Here is a 25,305-nt window from a genome sequence, read left to right on the forward strand (position 1 = left end):
AAAAATGCATGTCAACACATATGTTCAATGTTAAAATCACAGTTGAAAACTGAACAATTATCAATAATAAAGTGCTTTTTATTAAGTGTTATAAAAACATGTGCATAGCAAACCTGTGCAAATGTAGCAAACATGTGTAAACATAGCCAAACCTGATATGAGAAGAACAATGATATTTTCTACTGCAAGTTTAGTGCAAAAATGTTAATAACAATAACATTTAAAAAAATATATGCAGTATTTTATAAACAAAATAAATTAAAGTAAAACTGAGGTAGACTTATACATCTGTAACATCTGAACTATTTATTTTAGCTCAAGGTTTTGTGCTAAGAACACCAGCTGGTTGACCTTCTCTGGTTTTAAAGCTGCCCTGGTGCATGTAACAATATTACCCCCAGCAAGTGAACCCTGCTTGAGGGAGGCAGTTTTCCAGGGAATCCCGGGAAATCGACAATTTTTTAAAAGGCAACACTAGCTGAGCCCTGGTCATTTCAAGCAACACTAAATGCAACGTGGAGACATTATGCATATGGGTTCCCAATCCGACCATTTTTGTGTATTATTTTGTCATTATTAAGGCAAAAGAACTAAATTTATGTCCATCGATTTATAATGAATAGACTATAGGCTTAATATTAGTTTGCAAGTGTGCTGCGTGGACTTCATTACATCTGCTGCACCGCTGCTACCACAATTATCAAATGGTAAGTTTATTGTCTGTGACTGTGTCTAATAAAAGTAATATTTTACAAATCTGCATCATATAAACTAACGAAATTCGTTAAAGTAAATCATTTGGCGACTTCTAAGTCATTAAACTAAGTCTTACTTTTACTGGAGTAATTACCTCGTTCGCACCTGTCATTATAGCCTACATCTTGTATTGGAAAACTTTGAATTAAAACCTACTGAGCGAACTCTCCCGTTCTCTCCTATGAACGAGTCGAACAACAACGTGTATCAAACATGAAGCAAAGTGAAAAAATAATAAAGAACGTAACAACAACACCCACGAAAAAAAAAAAAAAAACATGCATTAGCCGCACCGTAGTAAAAGCCGCAGTGTTCAAAGTGGCTATTAGCGTGTCACTGCTCATTCGTTGCTAGGCACCAGATGACAAGTGCCTTTGCTAATGCAACCAAGCTTGCTTTGCAACGATTTAAACCCATAACCAGAGAGCGCTCTGGCTAAATTTACGCCGGTTTCTTGAGAAAAAAAAAAATTCTATCGAAACGTTCTATCGAACACATTTTCTATTGATATCGAGTACGTGTCTATCGAGATACATATCGTTATCGTTTTATCGCCCAGCCCTAATCTGAAGCTAATATGAAGCTTTGATCTCAGTGTCTCATCAGAAAGTTTCATTATTAATTAACTATGAAGGAAACAAAATGTCAAAGGTTCATTTTACAGTCTACCTGCAGGTCAAAGGTTTGCTTTATGAATGTGTTTATGAATACGTGGAAGTGAACTATAAAGATTCTCACTTATCTAGATGAGGGTAAATCTAGGAATGCAAGATTTGACTTGGCAACATGATTTGTTTTAAATCTCATCCTGGAGTGAGGTGTTTAACCTTCCTCTCTGTACGGTCACTAATAACTTTAGAGTGGTTGAGATCACATGTTGGTCATTATTCAACACGGCTGTCATGTGTGAGTTGTCAGAGTTGCTTAAGTCAAGGAATCAACCATTTATAGCAGACAGATGTTTGGTGGAAAAGTCTCTGTAGTACGAGAAGTTTTGAGGAGCAGCAACGAGGATTCTGTTGAGAGTCAATCCCTCAAACACAAAATGGTAAAGACTCAGAGAGAGCTGTAATCATACATGAACATTACAGCTAAGAAATAATAACTCCAACGCTTGGGAGCAAATCTGGATGTTACTAGTCAACTCATATGTTCTGATTGTGGATGGATTAATGGATGGAATTAAACCTGAATCTAAATGACAAGAAAACCGAAATCATCACTTTTGGTAAACCTGAGCTTCGACTTCTTGCAAAGGTTTAGGCCTATCTTCCCTTTAATGAGTTTGAGAGGGTTGTCCATAAGTTAATTATGTCTCGTTTGGATTACTGTAACTCCCTCTATTATGGTGATGATCAGTCATTTCTTCGTCATCTGCAGCTGGTCCAAAATGCAGCAGTCTTCTGATTGAGACGATATGACCATATCACACCAGTTCTTTCATCCCTTCACTGGCTTCCTGTCAGCTCCAGGATCCAGTTCTGGATTTTATTACTTGTTTTTAAAACTCTTAATGGATTGGCACCATCGTACCTATCTGAGCTGTTGCACCTTCATGCTCCGGTCAGAGCACTGAGGTCAACTGATTTTGTATGCTTCTAGGTCAAGGCTCAAAACCAGAGGTGACAGAGCCTTTGCAGTGGCTGCTCTAAACTTGTGGAACAGCCTACCCCTTAATATCAGAACAGCCCCACCCTTGAAAAATTTAAATTGCTTCTCAAGACTCACCTCTATGCACTGGCTTTTAATCCTAGTTGAGTGTGACATTCCGAATTTTTACTGCTAACTATATTTGCTTTCATCTATTGTGTATCTATTGTGTCTTTATATTTATTTTTTATCTATTATGTTATTTAGCTTATCTTACTTATAATGGTTCTTTTATTTTTTCTTCGGCTTGTGCAGCACTTTGGTCAACTGAGGTTGTTTTAAATGTGCTATAGAAATAAACTTGACTTGACTTGACCTGCATGATCAACCAATGATACTGAGCTGAAGTAAGCACGACTTCATTGTGCTTCCTCTATAGCTAATCTTGTCTTTATCCACAAAATGTCTTTGTGAGACAAAGGAGCAACACACTGAATGCTTTAGTTTGTGGAGATACAAAATTAGGAAGACTTCAACGGTGAGTGGATATGTTACACTGAGAAGAGTCATCATTTTGTTGTCTGAAGTAGTTCACATAGAAGTTTTCTCTATTTTTGTGTTTTACAGTGTTGCTGATAATGACTGAACTGATACACAAATGAAACCATATTGATTTATTTCAGGTGGCATATGGTAAGTATCATTAAAAGCATATGTAAAAACAAAACATTTTTGAGACTATAATGTCAGCTGAAACTTTACTAGCAGACAATAAAAATGTAATAATGAACTGCCTGCAATTACAGTTACTAACTTTATTTGTTATCATTAATGCTGTAATAAGAAGAGTGAAGTGTATGGTTTAGACCTGCTCTATGTGTAAAGTGCCTTGAGAGTGAATCATATTTAATCTGAACTTTAGAGCCCAGAGTCTGGAACAAAGATTTATGTGCTTATCTAAGATGGATACATTTTTACTTTGTCCAAATGAGCAAATTTAAACAAAAGATTTCTACAAATGTAAATTCACAAATCACTTCATTGGATGTTTTTCTTTCAGATCGAGGTTTAAAGATAGAATCAGATATCCTGTAGTGTGTGATAGCTCTCAGACAGTTTAACATGCAGACTCTACTGTACATTAAATGGTAACATTTATGTTTAACATTGCACATAAATAAATAAATAAATATAACTTACCTGAGGAGACTGCTGCTGTCTTCCTTGTGACACACTAAATTCAGAGTTTCTGTCTGATCAGCAGGCTTCAACAGTCAGCATACCTGAGACAGAGGATCAATAATCAGTTATCAATGAATAATTTGAATAAGTAATTACAGATATTCTGATTATTATTTGTTCTCGTATATTTTAAATAGGTATCACTTACCAACGTAGCAGTTACTGTTCCTTTCTCCGTGAACATAAATGAAATAACAGCCTTCTCCAAGCAGTGGGCAGGACTCTGTACAGACATCAGTGATAAAGTTAGTAAATGTTTAACCTGTAACTCACTGCTTCCAGGTGATGTGATGTGACCCCATAAAATAAATCAAAGTCTACCTGGGACCCCTCGTCACATGTTGCTCTGTAATCAAAGAGGACTCATTTAGTTTCATTTTAATAACTTTTAGAAGCTTAAGGAGACAAAATACTAATAGACAATGAATTTAAGAATGATGGTGAACTAACAATATACACAATGAATAAAGCAACAATTTGAGGAAAAATTGTGAGTTCTTCTCTTTCCTCCCCTGGGAGGGGTTAATGCTTTATAAAGAAAGTTGTAGAATAATCTTGTTGCCATGGTTACAGGAAAGGCTTCATACTGTGAGGGTTTTATTTCCTCAGTGATCTTTGGTCTGGTTCTCAGCTTCTGTGACAGAACAACCTGCTGATCTGAACACTGACAACTGTGTGAATCTTGTTTCCATGTCAGCTCAGATTACAAGCAGTCCTCATTACAAAAATACATTAAACACTTTATCAAAGGGTATACTATAATTATTTTAGAGATTTTTGAGATTAAACATTTAGCCAGATATCAATAAGAACATTATAACAACAGACAACAAAATTATGTTATTTAAAGAACCCATGTTTCTTACATTTTGTCAAGTACACACCTTACCAGAAATGATTCCCCTTCCTCCATTCTGCTCCTAAGTGCTTTACATACACTGAGAATAAACAAATACAAAACACAGACATGAGGTTTAAGAGAAAATGAACTTGAGTTTAGAATAAAATTAATAAAATATTTATAAAGTCCTAAAAACACATCAACACTGCACAGAGAACACATAAACATATAAATAAATATAAACCGATTATGATGTCATGTCTTCAAAGGATGAAGAAAAGAGCTGCTGTTAAGATGAACTTTAAAGATATAAATGCAGGAGGCAGATCTAACTATGAGAGGCAAACTGTTCACCAGTTTAGGGCCAATAAAAACACCCGATCACCTCTGGATGGGAGTGTGGAATGGAGAGCAGTGATTGGTCAGCAGATGTGAGGGGAAGAGGAGCTCAGAGATATAATCTGGTCCTGGTCTATGCAGAGCTTTAAAAAGAAATAAAACCAAATAACAACAAATCAACATTTGTCGTCACAGTAAATAACCTCAATAATGTTTTAATCATGTGAATCTGTAACCTGCAGTTATAATATCTACTTTATTGATCCATCAACAAACTATTTTAATGAATACTACACAATTACTTTGTTATTTACCCTTTTTCAGTTTTACTCACCAGCTAGAATGATTCTTCTTCTTCTTCTTCTTCTTCATCATCACTCATTTAAGACAGAAGTTGATTTACACAGTAAAGTCTATACAGTGATGCTGATATATTATATCATAAATCCTACTTGAACTACCTGGAAGTATTTCACACTCTTAGTAATACAAGCATTAAGAGAACATGAGATGAAAACAGTCTATTAGAGTCAGATACAATCAGATCTGCAGTAGAGAAGCTGGAAAACAGACTTCACCTCACTGGTTGATGTTAGAGCTCCACCTGCTGGACACAACAGTGTAAAACACACAGAGAGGTTCAAACGTTCCTCTGAGTATCTGAAGGACTTCTTCACTGTTGTGGCAACTGAAAAACAAAAAAGGCAACTTAAGGGAAACATAAAATATACATTACACAATATATACATTTATTTATAAGTAGGCTGAAAATCACCCACAAAAGCAGATATAAAAACGAACTTGTAAATATTAAACAAACATACTTACAACATAGAGCACATATCAAAATAGACTACATTCAACTTGTAGTGACATACTGTTTTATCAACTGTTCAGAAAGAAGAATATTTAATTTCACTGTTTAAATCAACATGGATGAGAAAGACGTGTGCTCAGAATAGTAGAAATGAATTAGTAATTAAATCACAGGTGTAAAAGAGTCTTTGAACATAAAACAGTAAGAACAAACTGTGCGTTATGAAAAAATATCACATCTAACTGTTTTACTGCATTAACATTGACCTGAATAAGCTAATTACACATAGCTTTACCTTGATGCTCACTCATTCATAAATAAAGATTTCATTAAATTTACACCCAACACATGGCTAAGCAGCTGTTGTTTCAAGGCAGATATCCAGGAGCTAAAGTATTGATAAATGATAGCAACGCCTCCATTTAGTGTCATTAATCACAGGAGCTAGCAAAACTTAATATCGCTCCTTTTAAATTCAAAGTTTCTAACACACAGTTTTCTACCTTAAACTTGGTCTGAACCACATCAGTGAAACTTAAAATGTCCTTTAGTGATAAGTTGTGACAAGTTTACACACATTACTAACCTGTTTTATAGAAGAAAAGCAGAGTCAGGAGATGTTAGTGTTCATTCAGCAGGCTGCTCTCTGTCTGAGGAGACTACAATTTTTATTCCAGTATTATAACAATACAAACATTTAAGGCACATTCTGTGATAGCATAATTAAAGACGTTGAATCAGATTGTAAGATATGAAGAGAAGCCAATACAATAAAACAAAAGAAGAAAAGAAAAAATAAATAACAATGTGAGGGTCTCATTCTAGAAGGGTAAATAAGTCCATTAAAGAAAATGGTCCGAGAGCTTTCTGCTGCTAACTCAGGTGCTAGCTCGGCGGCTAATTTAGCTAACTGGCTAACTGTAGATTGTAGTAGTAGTAGTAGTAGTAGTGTGCGCTGAGAGTTATACCTCTACAGCAGCTTTTTACACCTTTTTAGAAATACATTTATGACCTATTTGTTTAGAAGAAAATGTCTGAATTCACTTTACAGTCTTTAATCACAGGAGCTACCAAAATATCGCTCCTTTCAAAGTTTCTAATACAGTTTTCTACCTTAAAATGTCCTTAGTGATAAGTTGTGACAAGTTTACACACATTACTAACCTGTTTTATAGAAGAAAAGCAGAGTCAGGAGACGTTAGTGTTCATTCAGCAGGCTGCTCTCTGTTTGAGGAGACTATACTCCCTCTGGTGGCCGAACAGAAGAACTACACTCTACAAAATGAAGCTTAAACTAATAATCCCTCTGGTGGCGGAACAGAAGAACTACACTCTACAAAATGAAGCTTAAACTAATATTCCCTCTGGTGGCGGAACAGAAGAACTACACTCTACAAAATGAAGCTTGATAAAAACACATGTAAATCTGGCCTTTCATACAAAAATCCCAACTTAAAATAGCAATATCAACCAAGCAGTTGTGACCATACATTTGTAGGTGTCAGACAATAGTCAGTATGAACAGGAGGAAAACGTTCATTGTTCATATGGACACCTGACTGTTGTTTCAAGATAAATTTGAAAAAGACTGTGAACCTGTCCTTTAAAGTGGTGAAGCAACTTTTACACAACTGGAACAAACCAGCAGAACTGAAATCAGCCCCAATTGTGAATATTATTAAATCCAGGTTTAAAAGTTTTCTTCTCTGTGCTTGATTGAGCTCTTTCAAAGCACTTTAAAATATAATCTTTCATTTACACTGTATGTCCTTTTAATTATTTTAATGAAAATGATTATTTTATGCTGCAACCTTACATTTAATGCTCTATTCTAGTATTTTATTTCTCTCTTTCTATTCTTCTGTACTTTGTTTTTATTTTTATTTTTAATTATTATTAGGGGAGAGTGGCTCCAGCAGTGCAGGTACAACATCGGAGGTCTCTGTCCGGAAGAGTGCTACTAGCTGAATGCTAATCACATCAGAGTTCTGTGGTCATGTCCAAGAATCAGATTAAAACAAATTAATTCAACATCAGTTTTGTTTTTCCATTATATTCCAACCCACTTTTATTCAAAACAATAAAATATAAGGCGGAAACCAATAAAATGTCAATAAAACAAAAGCATTACAAAAGAAAACAAAAAAGTAAGAATACGCTCACATAAAGAATACAATATCCAAAAAATAAAAACAATAGAAAATAGAAAGTTATTAGATATACACAGCAAGGAATTAGTTACTGTAAGTGAAAGTGCATTAAAATAATGTGTTTTTAAAATATATTAAAAAGAAGACAAAGATGTGGTTTGCCTCTGTGCAATGGAGCCTGGATAGCAAATGCCTGGTCGCCCCTGGTTTGATAAAAATATACAGTTACAGGTCCTTTTATCTGGGACTTGTGTTCCTGTGACAGAGTAGCTGAGGCACGGCAGTCACATAATATCAGAATGATTCTATTTACAAGTTTCAACCTGGAACTTAATGATAAATAAGTACCTGAAAATCAAATATGTGTGGCTCACATCAGTCAAATATTCACATGCTACGTAATTAAATCCAAACTTCATTGACATAAATGCAACATTGCCAACACTGTATTTTACCATTACAGCCATGATCCCAGTCTTTTATCAGCATAATAAAAACAATATTTGTAAAGCATTTATCTGTCAAGTTCAACAATGTTCTAACTAACCATATCAGCAAAAGTCTTAATAAAAACATATGTAACTTTTCTTAGTAGAAGTGTTTGTGGAAAGTGAAGCAGGGATGTCCGATCAGTGTTGGTCAATTATCACCAAACTTAACTCCTCAATTTTAATGTTGCATTCACTATCATCCATAAAAACAAAGAAAAACATAAAAAAATATAAAGTATAAAATGGTGACATGACTCATAATTTTACTGCTTGTCACATACAGGGAAGAATGAGCATTTGTGCATGAACAACATTAAATGTTCAGTCGTGGATCATCAGACAATCAGCTGATGGAACATTTATCTCTAGATTTCTGTCTTACAATGTCCTTCAACTGATCGAGCTCGATTTCTTTGGTCTCAATTTGAATTTTTAGTTGATCTATTTCATCATTTTGTAGTTTTTCTTTTTCCTCCATTTCTACTCTAAGTTGTTCTTCTGTTGCCTTTATTTCTTTCACTAGTTGTTTTCCTTTTGTCTCAAGTTCTTTGAATAGTTTTTCTTTTGTCTCCATTTCTTCTTTGAATAGTTTTTCTTTTTGTTTCAGTTCATTCAGTTGTTTTTCTTTTGTCTCCAGTTCTTCTTTGAGTTGTTCTTCTTTGGCCTTATTTTCTTTCACCAGTTGTTTTTCTTTTATCTCCATTTCATCTTTGAGTTCTTTTTCTCTCGTCTCCAGTTCTTCTTTGAGTTGTTCTTCTTTTTGTTTCAGTTCTTCCTTGAGTTCTTTTTCTTTTGTCTCCATTTCATCTTTGAGTTCTTTTTCTTTTATCGCCATTTCTTCTTTGCGTTCTTTTTCTTTTGTCTCCATTTCTTCTTTGAGTTCTTTTCCTTTTCGTTTCAGTTCTTCTTTGCGTTCTTTTTCTTTTGTCTCCATTTCATCTTTCAGTTCTTTTTCTTTTGTCTCCATTTCTTCTTTGAGTCGTTTTTCTTTTCGTTTCAGTTCTTCTTTGAGTTCTTTTTCTTTTTGTTCAATTTCTTCTTTGAGCTCTTTTTCTTTTTGTTTCAATTCTTCTTTTATTTTAGTTTTTCCATCGACTTCATCTTTGAGTTCTTTTTCTTTTGTCTCCATCTCTTCTTTGAGTTCTTTTCCTTTTCGTTTCAGTTCTTCTTTGAGTTCTTTTTCTTTTGTCTCCATTTCTTCTTTGAGTTCTTTTTCTTTTCGTTTCAGTTCTTCTTTAAGTTCTTTTTCTTTTATCTCCAGTTCTTCTTTGCGTTCTTTTTCTTTTGTCTCCATTTCTCCTTTGAGTTCTTTTTCTTTTCGTTTCAGTTCTTCTTTAAGTTCTCTTTCTTTTATCTCTAGTTCTTCTTTGCGTTCTTTTTCTTTTATCTCCATTTCTTCTTTGAGATCTTTTTCTTTTTGCCTCAGTTCTTCTTTGAGTTCTTTTTCTTTTTGTCTCAGTTCTTCTTTGCGTTCTTTTTCTTTTGTCTCCATTTCTTCTTTGAGTTCTTTTTCTTTTTGTTTCAGTTCTTCTTTGAGTTCTTTTTCTTTTATCTCCAGTTCTTCTTTGAGTTCTTTTTCTTTTTGCTCCATTTCTTCTTTTATTTGTCTTTTGTGATCAATTTCTTGTTTGAGTTCTTTTTCTTTTGTCTCTATTTCTTCTTTTTGATTTTCTTTTGCCTTTATTTCATCTTGTAATTGTTTTTCTTTTCGCTCCATCTCTTCTTTTATTTCCTTTTTTAAGAGATTTTGTAAGTCCTTGCTGGGCTTTTCTTCTCTTTCACACATTTGTGTCTCATGCTGTTTCCTCAAAGCTTCCACTTCTTCTTCATGTTTTTCTTTCAGAGCTGAAATTTCTTTGGATTTTTCTCTGAACTCATTTAATTCTTCAGTTTGTTTTCTCACTTCTTCTTCATGTGTCTTCTTTCTTTCCTCCAGTTGTTTCTTATAGTTTTCCTCTAAATCTTTTCTGTCCTTTTCCTCTTTTTCCATTCTTATTCTATCTTCTTCTTTCCTTTCCTGTTCATATTCTTCTTGGAGCTTTTTTAATCTTCTCTGTTCCTCCTCTCGTCTCTGTTCATCTTCTTGATTTCTTTTCTCCCACATTTCTTTTTGTCTCTTCTCCCAGTCCTCTCGTTCTTTTCTCATCTCTTCTCTGTTCTCCATCAGCTTTTTATCAATGATTTGTTTTTCCTCTGATTCTGATTTTATCTTTTTCTCCAAAGCTGTAAGTTTCTGTTCCCACTGCTGTCGCTGAATCTCTTCCTGTTCTCTCCTCTTCTTGTCTTCTTCTTCTCTCTTTTCCTGTTCTTTCTTTCTCTCTTCTCGTTCTTTCTGAATCTTTTCCTCCTTTTCCTGAAGTTGTTTCTCTCTCAGTTCTCTCTCCTGTTCAATCTCTGCTCTCTGTTCTTCTATTATTCTTTTCATTGTCTCCATTTCTTCTTTTTGTTGTTCATCTTTTCGTTCCATTTCTTCTTGCAATGTTTTTTCTTTTGCCTTTATTTCATCTTTTAATTGTTTTTCTTTTTGCTCCATTTCTTCTTTTAGTTCTTTTTCTTTAAGATTATAGAGATTTTCTGAGTCTTTGTGTTTTTCTTCTCTTTCACACATTTGTGTCTCATGTTGTTTCCTCAAAGCTTCCACTTCTTCTTCATGTTTTTCTTTCAGAGCTGAAATTTCTTTGTTGGATTTTTCTCTGAACTCATTTAATTCTTCAGTTTGTTTTCTCACTTCTTCTTCATGTGTCTTCTTTCTTTCCTCCAGTTGTTTCTTATAGTTTTCCTCTAAATCTTTTCTGTCCTTTTCCTCTTTTTCTGTTCTTATTCCATCTTCTTCTTTCCTTCTCTTTTCATATTCTTCTCTTTCCTGATCGTATTCTTCTTGGAGCTTTTCTATTCTTCTTTGTTCCTCCTCTCGTCTCTGTTCATCTTCTTGATTTCTTTTCTCCCACATTTCTTTTTGTTTCTTCTCCCAGTCCTCTCGTTCTTTTCTCACCTCTTCTCTGTTCTCCATCAGCTTTTTATTAATCATTTCTTTTTCTTCTGATTCTGATTTTATGTTTTTCTCCAAAGCTGCAAGTTTCTGTTCCCACCTCTGTCGCTGAATTTCTTCCTGTTCTCTCCTCTTCTTGTCTTCTTCTTCTCTCTCTTCCTGTTCTTTCTTTCTCTCTTCTCGTTCTTTCTGAATCTTTTCCTCCTTTTCCTGAAGTTGTTTCTCTCTCAATTCTCTCTCCTGTTCAATCTCTGCTCTCTGTTTTTCTATTCTTCTTTTCATTGTTTCCATTTCTTCTTTTTGCTGTTCTTCTTTTCGTTCCATTTCTTCTTGCAATGTTTTTTCTTTTGCCTTTATTTCATCTTTTAATTGTTTTTCTTTTTGCTCCATTTCTTCTTTTAGTTCTTTTTCTTTAAGATTATAGAGATTTTCTGAGTCTTTGTGTTTTTCTTCTCTTTCACACATTTGTGTCTCATGTAGTTTCCTCAAAGCTTCCACTTCTTCTTCATGTTTTTCTTTCAGAGCTGAAATTTCTTTGTTGGATTTTTCTCTGAACTCATTTAATTCTTCAGTTTGTTTTCTCACTTCTTCTTCATGTGTCTTCTTTCTTTCCTCCAGTTGTTTCTTATAGTTTTCCTCTAAATCTTTTCTGTCCTTTTCCTCTTTTTCCATTCTTATTCTATCTTCATCTTTTCTTTTCTTTTTATGTTCTTCTCTTTCCAGTTCATATTCTTCTTGGAGCTTTTCAAATCTTTTCTCCTCCTCCTCTCGTCTCTGTTCATCTTCTTGATTTCGTTTCTCCCACATTTCTTTTTGTTTCTTCTCCCAGTTCTCTCGTTCTTTTCTCATCTCTTCTCTGTTCTCCATCAGCTTTTTATCAATCATTTCTTTTTCGTCTGATTCTGATTTTATCTTTTTCCCCAAAGCTGTAAGTTTCTGTTCCCACTGCTGTCGCTGAATCTCTTCCTGTTCTCTCCTCTTCTTGTCTTCTTCTTCTCTCTTTTCCTGTTCTTTCTTTCTCTGTTCTCGTTCTTTCTGAATGTTTTCCTCCTTTTCCTGAAGTTGTTTCTCTCTCAATTCTCTCTCCTGTTCAATTTCTGCTCTCTGTTTTTCTATTCGTCTTTTCATTGCCTTCATTTCCTCTTCATGCATTCTTTCAAGTTTTAGCACGTTTAACTGAGCTTCATATTCTTCAGCTTTCTCTCTGGCTTCATCTTCGTATCTCTTCATATTCTCCAGTTTTTTCCTATAGTTTTCCTCTAATTCTTCTCTCTTTTCCTCCTCTTGTTTTCTTATGATTTGATCTTCTTCTTTACTTTTCTTTTCATATTCTTCTCTTTCCTGCTCATATTCATCTCGGAGCTTTTTTATTCTTCTCTGTTCCTCCTGTCGTCTCTGTTCATCTTCTTGATTTCTTTTCTTCCACATTTCTTTTCGTTTCTTCTCCCAGTCCTCTCGTTCTTTTCTCATCTTTTCTCTGCTCTCCATCAGCTTTTTATCAATGATTTCTTTTTCTTCTGATTCTGATTTTATCTTTCTCTCCAAAGCTGCAAGTTTCTGTTCCCACTGCTGTCGCTGAATTTCTTCCTGCATTCTCCTCTTCTTGTCTTCTTCTTCTCTCTCTTCCTGTTGTTTCTTTCTCTCTTCTCGTTCTTTCTGAATCTTTTCCTCCTTTTCCTGAAGTTGTTTCTCTCTCAGTTTTCTCTTCTGTTCAATCTCTGCTCTCTGTTCTTCTATTTGTCTTTTCATTGCCTCCATTTCTTCTTCATATCTTATTTTAAGATTCATCTCTGCTTCCTTCTCTTTCAGGATCTTCTCCATTTCCTTCTTTATTGCTGCCTCTGCCTCTTGCAGCATCTTATTGGTGAAGCAGCTGCCGCCATTTTTCTTCACCATGGAGTCAATCTTGTTTATCAGCTCACTGACTTGTGTGCGGTTTTGTTCATCATAGTTATTAAACACATGGCATCTTCCTCCACAGTCGGCAATCAGCTTCTTAAGTGAATCATCACATTTCTTCTCTATGTATTCTTCAATGGACTGCTTGCTACGCTGCAGTTTGTCTCCTCCTGTTAAAAGAATGATGATGAATTTTTCTGAATCCTTTCCAAACACTTCCTTGATGAGTTTTACGGTCTCCTTCTCTTCTGGTGTGAGTCGACCAATCTGTAACACCAACAGGAAGACATGTGGTCCTGGAGCCAGAAGACTGATGCATTTCACCATCTCCTCATTAACCTCTTCATGGGACAAAGTGTCGTCAAACAGACCAGGAGTGTCGACCATGACGACACGACGACCGTCCACTTCACTCTGTGCTTTCTGACACTGTTTGGTGACTGATCTTTGACTTGATTCAGCTTTAAACTCTTCTCTTCCCAGAATGGTGTTTCCTGTAGAGCTCTTTCCACTGCCAGACTTCCCGAGAAGAACAATCCTGAGACACTCTGAGCTCTGTTCCTCATCATCACCTGTAACATCAAAACAACTGCAGTTAATTCAAATATTCACAGTCGCCACAGTACAGTGCTGTAGACTCAATAATGTAATACAGAACATGATTTAGGATCAGAGCATATGAGTGGAGTGGAGCGCTCATTACTGCTCAGCACTCAACTAAGACTGCATCTCGCTCCAGTAGAATCACTCTGCAAAAAAAAGGTGTGCGTGCTTATTTAACTTCTATCTTAAACTTAAGCCTTACATCCAAAAGCAGAGGTGGGAATTAACAAAGTATTTGTACTTGGTTATTGTAGATTCAGTAGATTTCCAGGTATCTATAGTTTATATGAGTATTTATTTTGACTTTTGACTTTTCGTCCCTACACTTGAACACTAATATCTGGACTTTCTACTCCTTACATTGTCAAAACAGGCTTGTTACTTGTTTCAACTTCAGTGACTTTATAAAAAGAAGACATGACATGCAAATAAGCGATAGAAAACATCTATTTTTTTTCTTTTGGTGTGTGTGCTCTCTGTCGCCCCCGGTAAGATGCCGCCTTGGACGACTGCTCATATCTAAATGTGCTACTGGAAGCATGAAGATCATATGAACACATGCTGAGCAGGGACGTGCACATCAGGGGCGATTGCTCTGAGACAACAAGGGAAGCTCAGCTTCCCCTAAAATTTCATCAAATAAATTGTCACAACTGTCATATTAAATTCACACTAAAATTATATTTACATCAAATCTGCACTTGAATGCGTTCAATTTTACAACTATGACATCCTGTAACCAGCTGTTTATTGCCAACACTGTTATTTTCCGACGTGATTTCCCTATAACACAATTGCAGTCCGCTTTGGACGCTGAGCGTCTCTGGTGGTCAATGAAGCTTCTCCCAACAGCTGTTTTGGCTAGGGCGGGACAAGCCAGGATAAGACGCTCATTGGATAATGCGACAAACTCGTCCCGCCCCTGGACGCTGAGCGTCTCTGGCGGTCAATGGAGCAGTGGGCGGGGTCGGACGCTCTGCTTCTGTATGATGATTGGATGAAATGTTTTATATGGCTCAAAGCCCTTGATAGACATCTTTGGATAGGCTGACTCCTCTGAATGTAGTTTTGCCAGTGTAGCTTGACTTTCTCGCTAAATCTGGCGACTTTCCAACTCTTCTTGGCGACTTTTTTTCTCAAAGGCGACTATCGACATATCTAGCGAGTTTTTCTGGTGTTATTAGAGAGTTTTCTGATGTTTTAGAGATTCTGACATGAAAGCACGTATCACTCTGTCCTCAACGAGCAGCGGGTGCTGCTGTGAGCCCTGCCCCCGTCCCAAAGCACTCACAGACTCACAGCAGCCTCGTACAGCAGTCCCAGTTGCAGTCCGAGCAGAGAGGAGAGTTACATTGCAAAATGGTACAGAAAACAATATGATTGGTCTAATTAATTAGATTAGATTAGGTCTTATATATTAAATATGAATTAACACGTTTATGTTGAATAATTCAGGTGTTAAGTGTTTGTGTGTTGATGTGGTTCTATGGCATAGATGAAGCATACAACAGCCTCAATTAAACACTCCTTTTATTGTAACTGCCTCGCTTCAATATGACAAGTTTTATGATGAAGATGTAAAGTGAGCTTCCCCTGTTTAAAACACCAGCAGCCGCCACTGGTGCACATGATTATAGAGAGGCAGGGGCTCAAAGTCAGAAAAGGGCAGCATGTGCCTGCCGATTTTTTTTTTCCGGTCCTTTACACAATATGGAAATTAATGTAAAATTAAAAACTAAAGTGCTAATAGAAAGCAAACTACTTAGCTGTGTGTCCTGTAGGTGAAAGTGATATGAAATTGCCATTTCGTTTGTGTCATTATTATTATTATTTTGTTAGCCCACACAGTAGTAGCAAAGTCACAATAATAAACTTATATCTTAACCTCGGCCCTGTACTTCAGACCTGTAGTGAGGGAAATATGATCCGCCGTAAACATGGTGCATTTTATTTTGAAAATTAACCCGGTTTTATTTCTTATTTTGTACACGGTTTCCTGTCCCGCACGATCTGCTCTGTGTGATTGATGCGCCGTGCTCCGACACATTGACTAGAATGAAGCGTTTTTCTGAAATATTAGGCTACTCATATTTAAACACGTTAAATAAGTGGACGGCGACTAGTTAGACCATAACTCACTGTCACGTCTCCTCAGTTATCCCCCCCCCCCTCTCTCTCTCTCTCTCGGCTCTGTAACCGAGCGGAGCCGCAACAGACAGAGGAGCAGCAGCTCAACACACACAACAACCCCATATTACAAGAAATAGGTACAGTCTTTGTACCGCCGTTTTTTTTTTTACATCCCTAACATGAATTTATTAATGTTATTTAAAACAAACAAACAAACACACACACACGCGCACGCACACACACACACACACACACACACACACACACACACACACACAGGGCACTTTTTAATATGAGGCACCCCCACGGCCCTATGTGTGCACGTGCCTGATGCTGAGCACTGAGTACAGTTTACACAGCTCCATTATAACAGCAATCTGTGACAGTGGGTGAGTCAGTGAGGAGAGATTTACACACACACACACACACACACACACACACACACACACACACACACACACACACACACAAAATAATAATAGTTTATTCTCAGCCCTGAATGTCATTGTGATTAATGTGTTAATGCTGACAGTCCTAATATTTATATTATATATTTATATATATTCTGTCTGAAATTTGGCTTGCAGCAAAACTAGACTGTGTGCAGTGATTTTTTTTCTGTGCAGGTTGTTAAAAACCTTTTTGGGAGGATGGTTTTGAGTGATCAGTTGCAGCAGGCTAAGACGGTGAAGACACCCTGGCAGCATAGACCGCTATTAGTCCGAAACTCCACACTGAGCATTGTAAAGTTCAAAAGTTCATATTTATTGAAAAAACATAGATGTAATCATTTCCGAAATTCAGAACATGTTTTTACCTGACGAAATTATCTACTTCAATCCATATTTGTTGGTGTTTATCTTTTCTGAAACAACTTTTTCACCTGCTGATCTAAGAGCAAGTTAACAGCCCACCAAGTAGGCCTATAATTATATCATAACAAAATAAATATATTTACATTATAGGTGCAGTCCCTGATATGAGCGAATTGGGCAAGCGCCCAGGGTGGAATTTTGTCATGACTCATGGGGGACGGCATGAGCTCTTCAAGAAAAGAAATTTTGTTTTCAAGTCAATCTATCACTCTGTTGTGCACGTGCCCCTGCTTACTGAGAGGCTGCCGCGCGCACAGAAGCTGTGAGAGAAGGGGAGGGGGACAGTTCACCTCTGCGTCTCCCTACTGGAACAGGCAGGGGGAACGGGGATCCACTTAATAGAGCAAGACTTTAGTGGGCTAAAGTCAGTCACACCTTGACTTTCTTCCAAATAACGCACATTTCATTAATAATATTATAAATACAGACCTATAGTACATGCACATTTTTATATTTCTGGGTTGTGGGAAATGGCTAAAAAAATAGGTAATATAAAATGAATCTGTGCACCTCCAAGGTGAATTGGTTTAGTATTGTGCCATTTAAACAGTGTTCTAAGTGCAATAGTGTAATAATTAGATTCTCTTCAGTGTGTTTTCCCATTTGTGCTATTATAAGAATATTAATTCTCTATTTTATTTGTATTAAATTATTATTGTTGCTTTCTGCTCTTCTTACTTTTCTGATTGTTTATATTTTTGGCATATATATGTATATAGTGTTTATTTATGGATGTCCTTGTGATTCTCTAAGTTCTGATAACTTATACAGTTATAGTTTGTGCAGAATTGTGTTTGTTGACTTGTGGCAATGTTGGAGGCGGTGATTGTGCACTTTAGTGTGTTTGCTGGTCAAGTGCCATAATGGGTAACACTTTATTTGACACCTATCTCTATAACGCATCATAAATATACTTATAATGCGTTATAATGACGTTATAGCGCTGTATAACTATAGTTATAAACACTCATAAATTATCATAAGGCTTTATAACAATAAGCATAGCACATTATAGAGCATTTTATAATGGCTTATAAGGTCTAGAATTATAATACTTAATGATTGCTGGTCCCTTGCTAACCAGTTTTTGTTGCAAGGATCAAAGGGTATTATTATAATTATATAGTTGTCATATATTAAAACTCTTTATAATGCATTATAATCACTGGTATAATGCATTATAATGTGATTATAACTTATTGTAAATGGTCATTGGGTGCTTCAAGTAAAATGATGAAACTGCTCAGGTATAGGTCATAACAGTTATAACGCATCATAATACCTGACCTTATAACGCATTATATTACCTGACCTTATAAGTCATAATGAAATGTTTTATAGTGTGTTATGATTATTGTTGTAAAGCAATATGATCATTTATGAGTGTTTATAACTATAGTTATACAGCGCTATAACATCATTATAACACATTATAAATATATTTATGATGCGTTATAGCAATAGGTGTCAAATAAAGTGTTACCCAATAATGTAATAACTGGATTCTCTTAAGTGTGTTTTCCATTGTTCTGATGAAGGATTTGTGAAATTGAGAAATATTATTCTTTATTTCATTTCTATTTTTATTATTCAGACGTTGATGTGTGCGGTATCAGAGTGAAATTCCAGCAGAACAGTGCAGCACTCTGTCATTCCGCACTCCTTCCAAAATCTGTCTCCACTTCCCGCTCACTAGCGCTCCACTCACATGCTCTGATTAGGACACAGAATTTAAAAAAAAAAATCAAATTTAAATTACTTACAAGTGATCTTGTTCTCCTTTTTCAGCTTCTCAAGTTCAGTTTGTTGTTGTATGAGTTTATCCTTCTGGGCACGTGCAAAGGTCTCCGTTGTATAGCAACATGGTTTATTTTCAGACTGACTCATCTTCTCCACAGTATCCAACATCTCAGAGATCTGCTGCTTGGTCTTGATGTTGAGAACAACATATCTTCCTCCACAGCTCTGACAGAGTTCCTGGATCTCTCTGTTCTTCTTTATAAAGTCAACAACAGCTGGAGCTGTAGGATCTGACTCCACAGTGAACAGAATCATGGTGAAGGCATCGACTCGAGAGCTGAACATGTTCTGGATGGTCTTTAACTCTCCCTTGTCTTCATCAGTGAGGGGACCCACAGGTAGGACCAGGATGAAGGCATGGACACCCTCTGGATCACAGAGGGAGATACAGTTGAATGATTCCTCCATCACTGCCGCCTGAGGTTTTCCATACAAGGCAGGCAGCTCCACCAGAGAAACCCAACGTCCACACACATCTCCCTGATGTTTAACACACTCTGATGAGCTGGAGACTGAATGAAGCTCTGTCTGACCTAAAATGGCCTTGGCTGCTGAAGTCTTCCCTGCTCCTCTCCTCCCACATAGAACCAGGTTTAAAGATGGTTTGATGACTTCACATGGAGGCAAGGGGGGTTCATAGTTTTTGTTTGCCGTTTCCTCAATCTTCTCCATTAACGATCCATAGTTATCTTCAGACATGTTGTAGTGTCTTCCCTCACAGTCTTGAAGGAGGTCATTAACAGAGACATTCATTTCCATCCTCTCATCATATGACATGACAACCATTGAGTGTTTGAAAGCATCTCGACCAAACATACTCAGGATGAACTTCAGTGTTTTTCTGTCCACTTCAGTGAACTCAGAAGGCTTCACTAACAGCAGCAGAACATTTGGTCCAGGAGGACAAAGAGTCACACAGTTCTTCACTTCTCTTCTCACAGTGTCCTCAGACATACTGAACATGTCTGCAGTTTTTACTACTGTGACTGGTTTTTCTTTCCACTCTCGACGAGAGGCCCCACACTGCATGGTTGGTGAATGTTTTTGGCAATGAAAACCTTGGATCCCAATGATCAAGTTACCAATCTCTGTTTTTTCGTCCTCACTTTTTCCCAACAGCACAATCCTGAATGCAGATGCTGTAATAAAACACAAGGAAAGATATAAAATAATTTGATTATAGCAGTGATCACATAAACAGCTTATTGTTTTAGGTAATATTATTTCGCAACGCTCAATACATTTTCATTGTTATGCTGATGATAATAAATTATATCTATCAATAAAGTCAGACAAATCCAACCAGTTAACTAAACTACATGCATGCCTTAAAATACAGAATCGTCCAGTATTTGAGGATTAAATAGCGCGTCCCGTTTTGAATACACACGGGATAGGGTTTGTCCCGTATTTCCGAGTTGTCTTCTGTGAAGGCCCGCCCTACTCTGCCCTTGCTTGGGTAAATTTCGCGCCATCATTGATTTTATTGGTTAATTTAAGACTGTCACGATCAGAGCCAATCAGAGGCAGAAGAGGGCGGGCCCCTTAGCAGAGCACTGATGGGAAACAATGCGGTAAAGTTTGAGTTTGGGGAGATTTTTTTTTCTTTTTTCAAATAAGTGTTATTTATCACTCACTTACAAAATAAACACAGTAACAGTGCAATCATAGAAATAATAGGATCAACATTACATTAGTTTGCGGAGAGTGTCACTACCCGAAGTAAGTTGCTAGCCGATTTGAGTCGCACATGTGCAGTCACGTCCGCCATCTTGGAAAGCTACATACGGCAACACCACTTGGACAAACTACTGTTATAAGTTGGATAGATGTGTTTCATACATGCTTCAGCAGTTGGATGCGAGTCTGCACAAAGTATAGAAACAATAGAAGTTCAACACAAGTTTGTACATCTGTATGTAACCGGGGAAGTATTAATACACTATCTGAGAGCTGGTTTTCACACATGCGCAATGTCGCTACCCGATGTGAGTCAGACCAAGCGTTTTTTTAATATAAACTTTATATCCTGATCTGAGTTAACGGCTGATGTCACTGGGACTTTTTTCTTTTTACTTAGAGTATTAATCTGAAAAATACACAGACACACAAACTTTCCTCGGGCCACGTGTGTAATGACTGACAGCTCTACAGTCCCTCTGCTGGTGCCCTGCAGTAACTACACAACACTACTGCTGCTGTTAGATTAACATTATACACATCAAACATGAGGAAACACAGACATAACTCTTCTCACAGTGCTGTAGCTGATAAAACAATATTTAAAATACAAGAAACTATAACTTCAGAATGCTCCTTGACCATTAATTCTGAATAAAAAAAAATATTGCCCAAATTAGTAAATCAGAGGCAATAATAATTTTTAAAAATGACTAAAAGCTACTTGTATTTTTAAAATGATAGTATGTACAGATGTGTAATTAGAAAAAAAAATGTTACACTGTTACTTGTTTGTTCATCTCTTTTAACTTCAGTTTTCATTGTCAGACGTAGAAAACATCAAAAGTTCATATTTCTCACGAATCGTGATTAAGTTGAGTGAATAGGGTTAGGGTTATGTGTTTTTTCCAAGCGTAGTTGCCGTACATAACTGTCCAATATGGCGGACCCGACTGCGCATGTGCGACTCACATCGGGTAATGACACTGAGTGCTGTATATCTGTATATGTAATTTAAAGGGAGGAAATACAGATAAGTTCACATGTAGGCTATGTGTGAAAGATATGCTATAGATATGGCAGCATAGATATAACCTCTTAATGTTTCTCTCAGGGTACACCAGAATGATGTATTTGACTTAAACATGTACAAATTTACGACCGGGGAAGCATACTCCCAGACCCCCCTAGCATGCCCCTAGACTGAGGTCCAACCATCATTGTCTCTAAAAGTTCTGTGGGAAACACTGCTGTTGAGTTTTGATAGAAAGAGCCCGAGTGCATCTGTTAACATTGATTTCAATACAAATAGTAATTTATAACTGAGAAGTTAGCCATTCAGCGTATTTCTAACATCCATTGGTAACAAAGTACTTCAGACTATTATCAATCTTAATAATTTCTTAAACCATATTTTAAGTTATGGACGCGGCAGGCATCCTTCATTTTTCTGCATGTAAGGTGATAACCCTAATGTTTGTATATTTTAGTTTGTGAAAAAAGAAGAAATAAGATAAGATCTCCAAATTATTCTACATACTGAAAGAAATAATTTGGTATTAACTAAGGTTAATTCATATGGCATGCAGGTTGTTTTTTTTTGTTTGTTGACGACAATGAAGAATTCCAGCAAGCGGGAGGTTCGTCTAGGATCCCTGCCATCGCATGTGTGGAGGGAGAGACTAAAAATCTAAAAAAAAGACATACTGACATGACTTAACTGACTTGCAAAATATCTAAAGAGTGAATACAGAATGATTATAAAGGAAACTGATAATGACACTACCTAAAGAAGTAATTGTAAAGGTGGACAACTTCTTTTCATTACTTTGATTTAATATTATATTGAAAATTTACTATTGAAATTGAAAAGCTGTGAACAAAGTGATATATGGATCAATTTTATTTTTAAGTGAATATTGTTTTTCAGTGGTAAAGGATTCTGAATTTTTTCTGTGTTAATACTGTTACAAAGATGCCACTTTACTTACTGTGAGAAAAAGGGTTTATCCCTGACTGTGAGAGTGGCAGAGTGTTTTCTGTAGCCCCACACAGACCTGTTAAAAGAGGACATCATTGATTTCCAACTTAATAGTCTAATTTAATCGAAGAGGAGGATTTATGTTTTCATCAGGATTGTTCTTTGCACTTACCAGCAGCTTTAAGAACATCGAAGATAAGAGTTGGTCTTTTCTTCTGGCTCTGATGATCACTTGCTAAAGTAGCTGTTGTGTTTTCAAACACGTCATAGCTCAGATGTTCTCCATTGTTTTCTTTGGCAATTTGACCCAAACGTGTTAACAGCTCTGGACGTTCAAGATCCTTCTGCTTCAAGTATCTGTATCTGCACTTTCTGATCATCTCTTTTAAGGGTGGCTGTTGCTCATATTTCTTCAGGAATTTAAAACCTCCTTCTCTGGGTGGTAATATCAGTATCAGTGAATGATCAAATGATTGATCACTATACTCTCCAAGAACTGTACAGAGTCTCAGTTTGTGTTGCTCAGTGAAGTTTTCAGACTGTAGAACCAGCAGGAACACATGAGGTCCAGGAGCTGACTGTTTTGCACATTCTTTTGAAAACTCTTCTTTAGAAGAAATGCTGGGAAACATCAGATCTGGAGTGTTGATGACAACTATTTTCTTCTCCCCTTCCAGTGGTTTTCTGATTCTCTGACAGCATTTAGGCGGTTCTCTGAACACAGTTTCTCCCAGTATGAAGTTCCCAACTGAATTCTTCTCAGACCAGTTGTTCCCCAGCAGAACAACCCTCAGCTCAGACACTGGAAAAAGGAGGAAAAAGTCAACAAAATGTGAATTTAATCCAAGAGGATAATCTCCCATCAGTGAGAAAGTTTAGTTAGCTGTTAGATAATATGTCAGCCATCAACAACTTGCAACTTTTTTAGCTTTTCAGGGTATCATATTCACAGATATTTAAGAATATAAATATGGCAGTTGCACAGAACAGTCTGATATTCAGTGATAAAATGATGTGACCTTGCTTCCATCATCCAAGATACAAATTAATGAAAGATAAACAGTGTTAATGTGATAATGAAAGTGTGATACAGTCAGATCAAGTACTACACATCATCTACTGCTGCAGTGGTAGTGTAAACACACACACACACACACACACACACACACACACACACACACACACAAACACACACACACACACACACATTCAGTTTGACTCACTGTGAGGTGGCAGATATTCAAAGCTGCTGCTGCGCTTCAGTTCTTTGACTGTAAATATAAACAAAGACACAAATTAATTCATATTTTCTCTAATCTGCCTGTTTATGACAAATATGACAATTTCTGTTCAATGTTCTACTAACTGAACAAAAACATGAACACTGAGTTGTCCAGTTACACCTAAATACTGACATGAAGAAGCCTGAGAAACTCAGATTAATGTCTGACTGGACTCACCAGATTTCATCGCCATGATGTCACTCTGATGGAAACATCAGAGACTGATTCACTGCAGAACAACAGCTGAGTTCATTAATCTAAAAGAAGAAAAGTGCACAAAATATTTATCTTATTCACACACACAAGTTAAAGGTAAAATAAAAAGGCTGCAAAACAACTTTGTACACTGGCTGATATGGAAGAGAGGACATAGCGACAGCATCATTTGATCCCACTGCTGCCAAAGAAGCTGAAGTCAACAGCTATCTCCTGTCTTCTACACTGGATAGTGAAGAGGACCCACTTCTATGGTGGAGAGCCCACCAAATAAGCTTTACCAGACTGAGCAAAATGGCAAAAAAAGATTTGTGTGGGCAAGCCACCAGCTCTCCCTCAGAGAGACTTTACAGCACAGGCAGCAACATCGTAACTTGTCAGAGTTCCTGTCTGAAGCCAACAATGGTTAATCAGTCTTACTGGCAAAATACCTCTAGAAGAAGCCATGCACACTTGTTCTGCGTGTTTGTTTGTAGCCTTGGTTATGTAGGAAAGTTCAAAATAAGTAAAAAAGAGTTTACAATAAAAAGTTTACTAGTTTAAAATAAGCATTATAAATCTGTGAGGCACTCTGTCAGAGCACACATTACAGCAAAATCCATTTTTATTCATTTGATTTATTTTAAATGTATATATTTGAATGCAGCCAAAGATTAATCTTTGCTGTTGTTACATTTAAAATATTGTTAAAACATTGTTGCAAAGTAGAGGCAGCAGAAAAATGTTTATTTTTATTTCACTGCAGCTTCAGACAGTTATTGGTCTGCTGTGATTAATAAACTATTTTGAGTAATTGCACTGTTATGTCAATTTGGTGTTATTATGCTGTTTTGTTTCAGAATGCTTAATTTTCACTGTTTCTACACTTTAAATTTCAAAAAAGTGTGAATTCATAGTCATATCATATATCATATCAATATCAAGATATTTGGCTTTAATATGGAGATACAATTATTTTTTTAACAGGTGTAGCTGCAGCCTCTCAGGTTCATCATTTAAAAAAAATCATATTCTTGAATGTAATGTTTTATTTATAAAAATACATAAAACTAAACATATTATTGTTTTTATTTTTATAATTGTTATTATTGTGGATCTCTGTGTCTCTCTCTGGAGGCTCACATAGAGCTCTGTTCTGATTGAGGTTTTTTCCTGTTAAAGAATGTTGGGTCTCTGTAAAGTAAAGACTATAGTCTACACATGCTTTATGTGAAAAGTGATTTAGTGATGACACGCACACACACGCACACACGCACGCACACACACACACACACACACACACACACACACACACACACCAAATAAACACCTGGATGGTACTAATTTTATATTTCTTACTTTATTCATGAAATATAAAATGTTGAAGGATTCTCATTCAGTTCAACTTACAGGTAGGACGATCGTGTGGAGGGCTTCTTCTCCTCTGAGACTTTAAATCATCATCTGTAAAAAACAAAACAGAAGAACTCAGATCAATCATTAAACATTTATACATTATACATTTATCTAATATTAATTTACACTGATAAGTAATGTAGTGTACATACTCATAAATAAACTTCCAGGTTTTAGACTGTGTTGTTGTGTAAACCTTTAGGGTTAGATCAGGTTCCTGTTTATTTT

At 36.3% G+C, this 25,305-nt stretch overlaps 2 protein-coding genes across 2 annotated transcripts; both read right to left on the minus strand.

The window, feature by feature from the left end:
• Positions 1-8,346: 8,346 nt before the first annotated feature.
• On the minus strand, positions 8,347-10,298 carry LOC128364603 (trichohyalin-like). Its single transcript, XM_053325169.1, has one exon. It carries the CDS (start codon positions 10,214-10,216, stop codon positions 8,570-8,572), a length of 1,647 nt encoding a protein of 548 aa, XP_053181144.1. The 5' UTR covers positions 10,217-10,298; the 3' UTR covers positions 8,347-8,569.
• A 125-nt stretch (positions 10,299-10,423) lies between these two features.
• LOC128364315 (GTPase IMAP family member 8-like) lies at positions 10,424-23,659 on the minus strand (the record flags this gene model as incomplete). The annotated part of the gene is made up of 6 exons (XM_053324857.1): positions 23,644-23,659; positions 23,407-23,454; positions 22,350-22,985; positions 18,486-19,133; positions 13,010-13,686; positions 10,424-11,566 (listed from the first exon to the last, which is right to left on the minus strand). Coding segments are annotated over exons 1-6 (3,168 nt in total), but the record flags the coding sequence as incomplete, so codon positions are not given.
• Positions 23,660-25,305: the final 1,646 nt, after the last annotated feature.

Source organism: Scomber japonicus, chromosome 9, assembly GCF_027409825.1.
Source record: "Scomber japonicus isolate fScoJap1 chromosome 9, fScoJap1.pri, whole genome shotgun sequence".
Classification (NCBI taxonomy): Eukaryota; Metazoa; Chordata; class Actinopteri; order Scombriformes; family Scombridae; genus Scomber; species Scomber japonicus.

Coding starts and splice junctions, on each gene's coding strand:
- LOC128364603 (XM_053325169.1), bottom strand. CDS start 10,216: ATGGAAAAAGAGGAAAAGGACAGAAAAGATTTAGAGGAAAACTATAAG.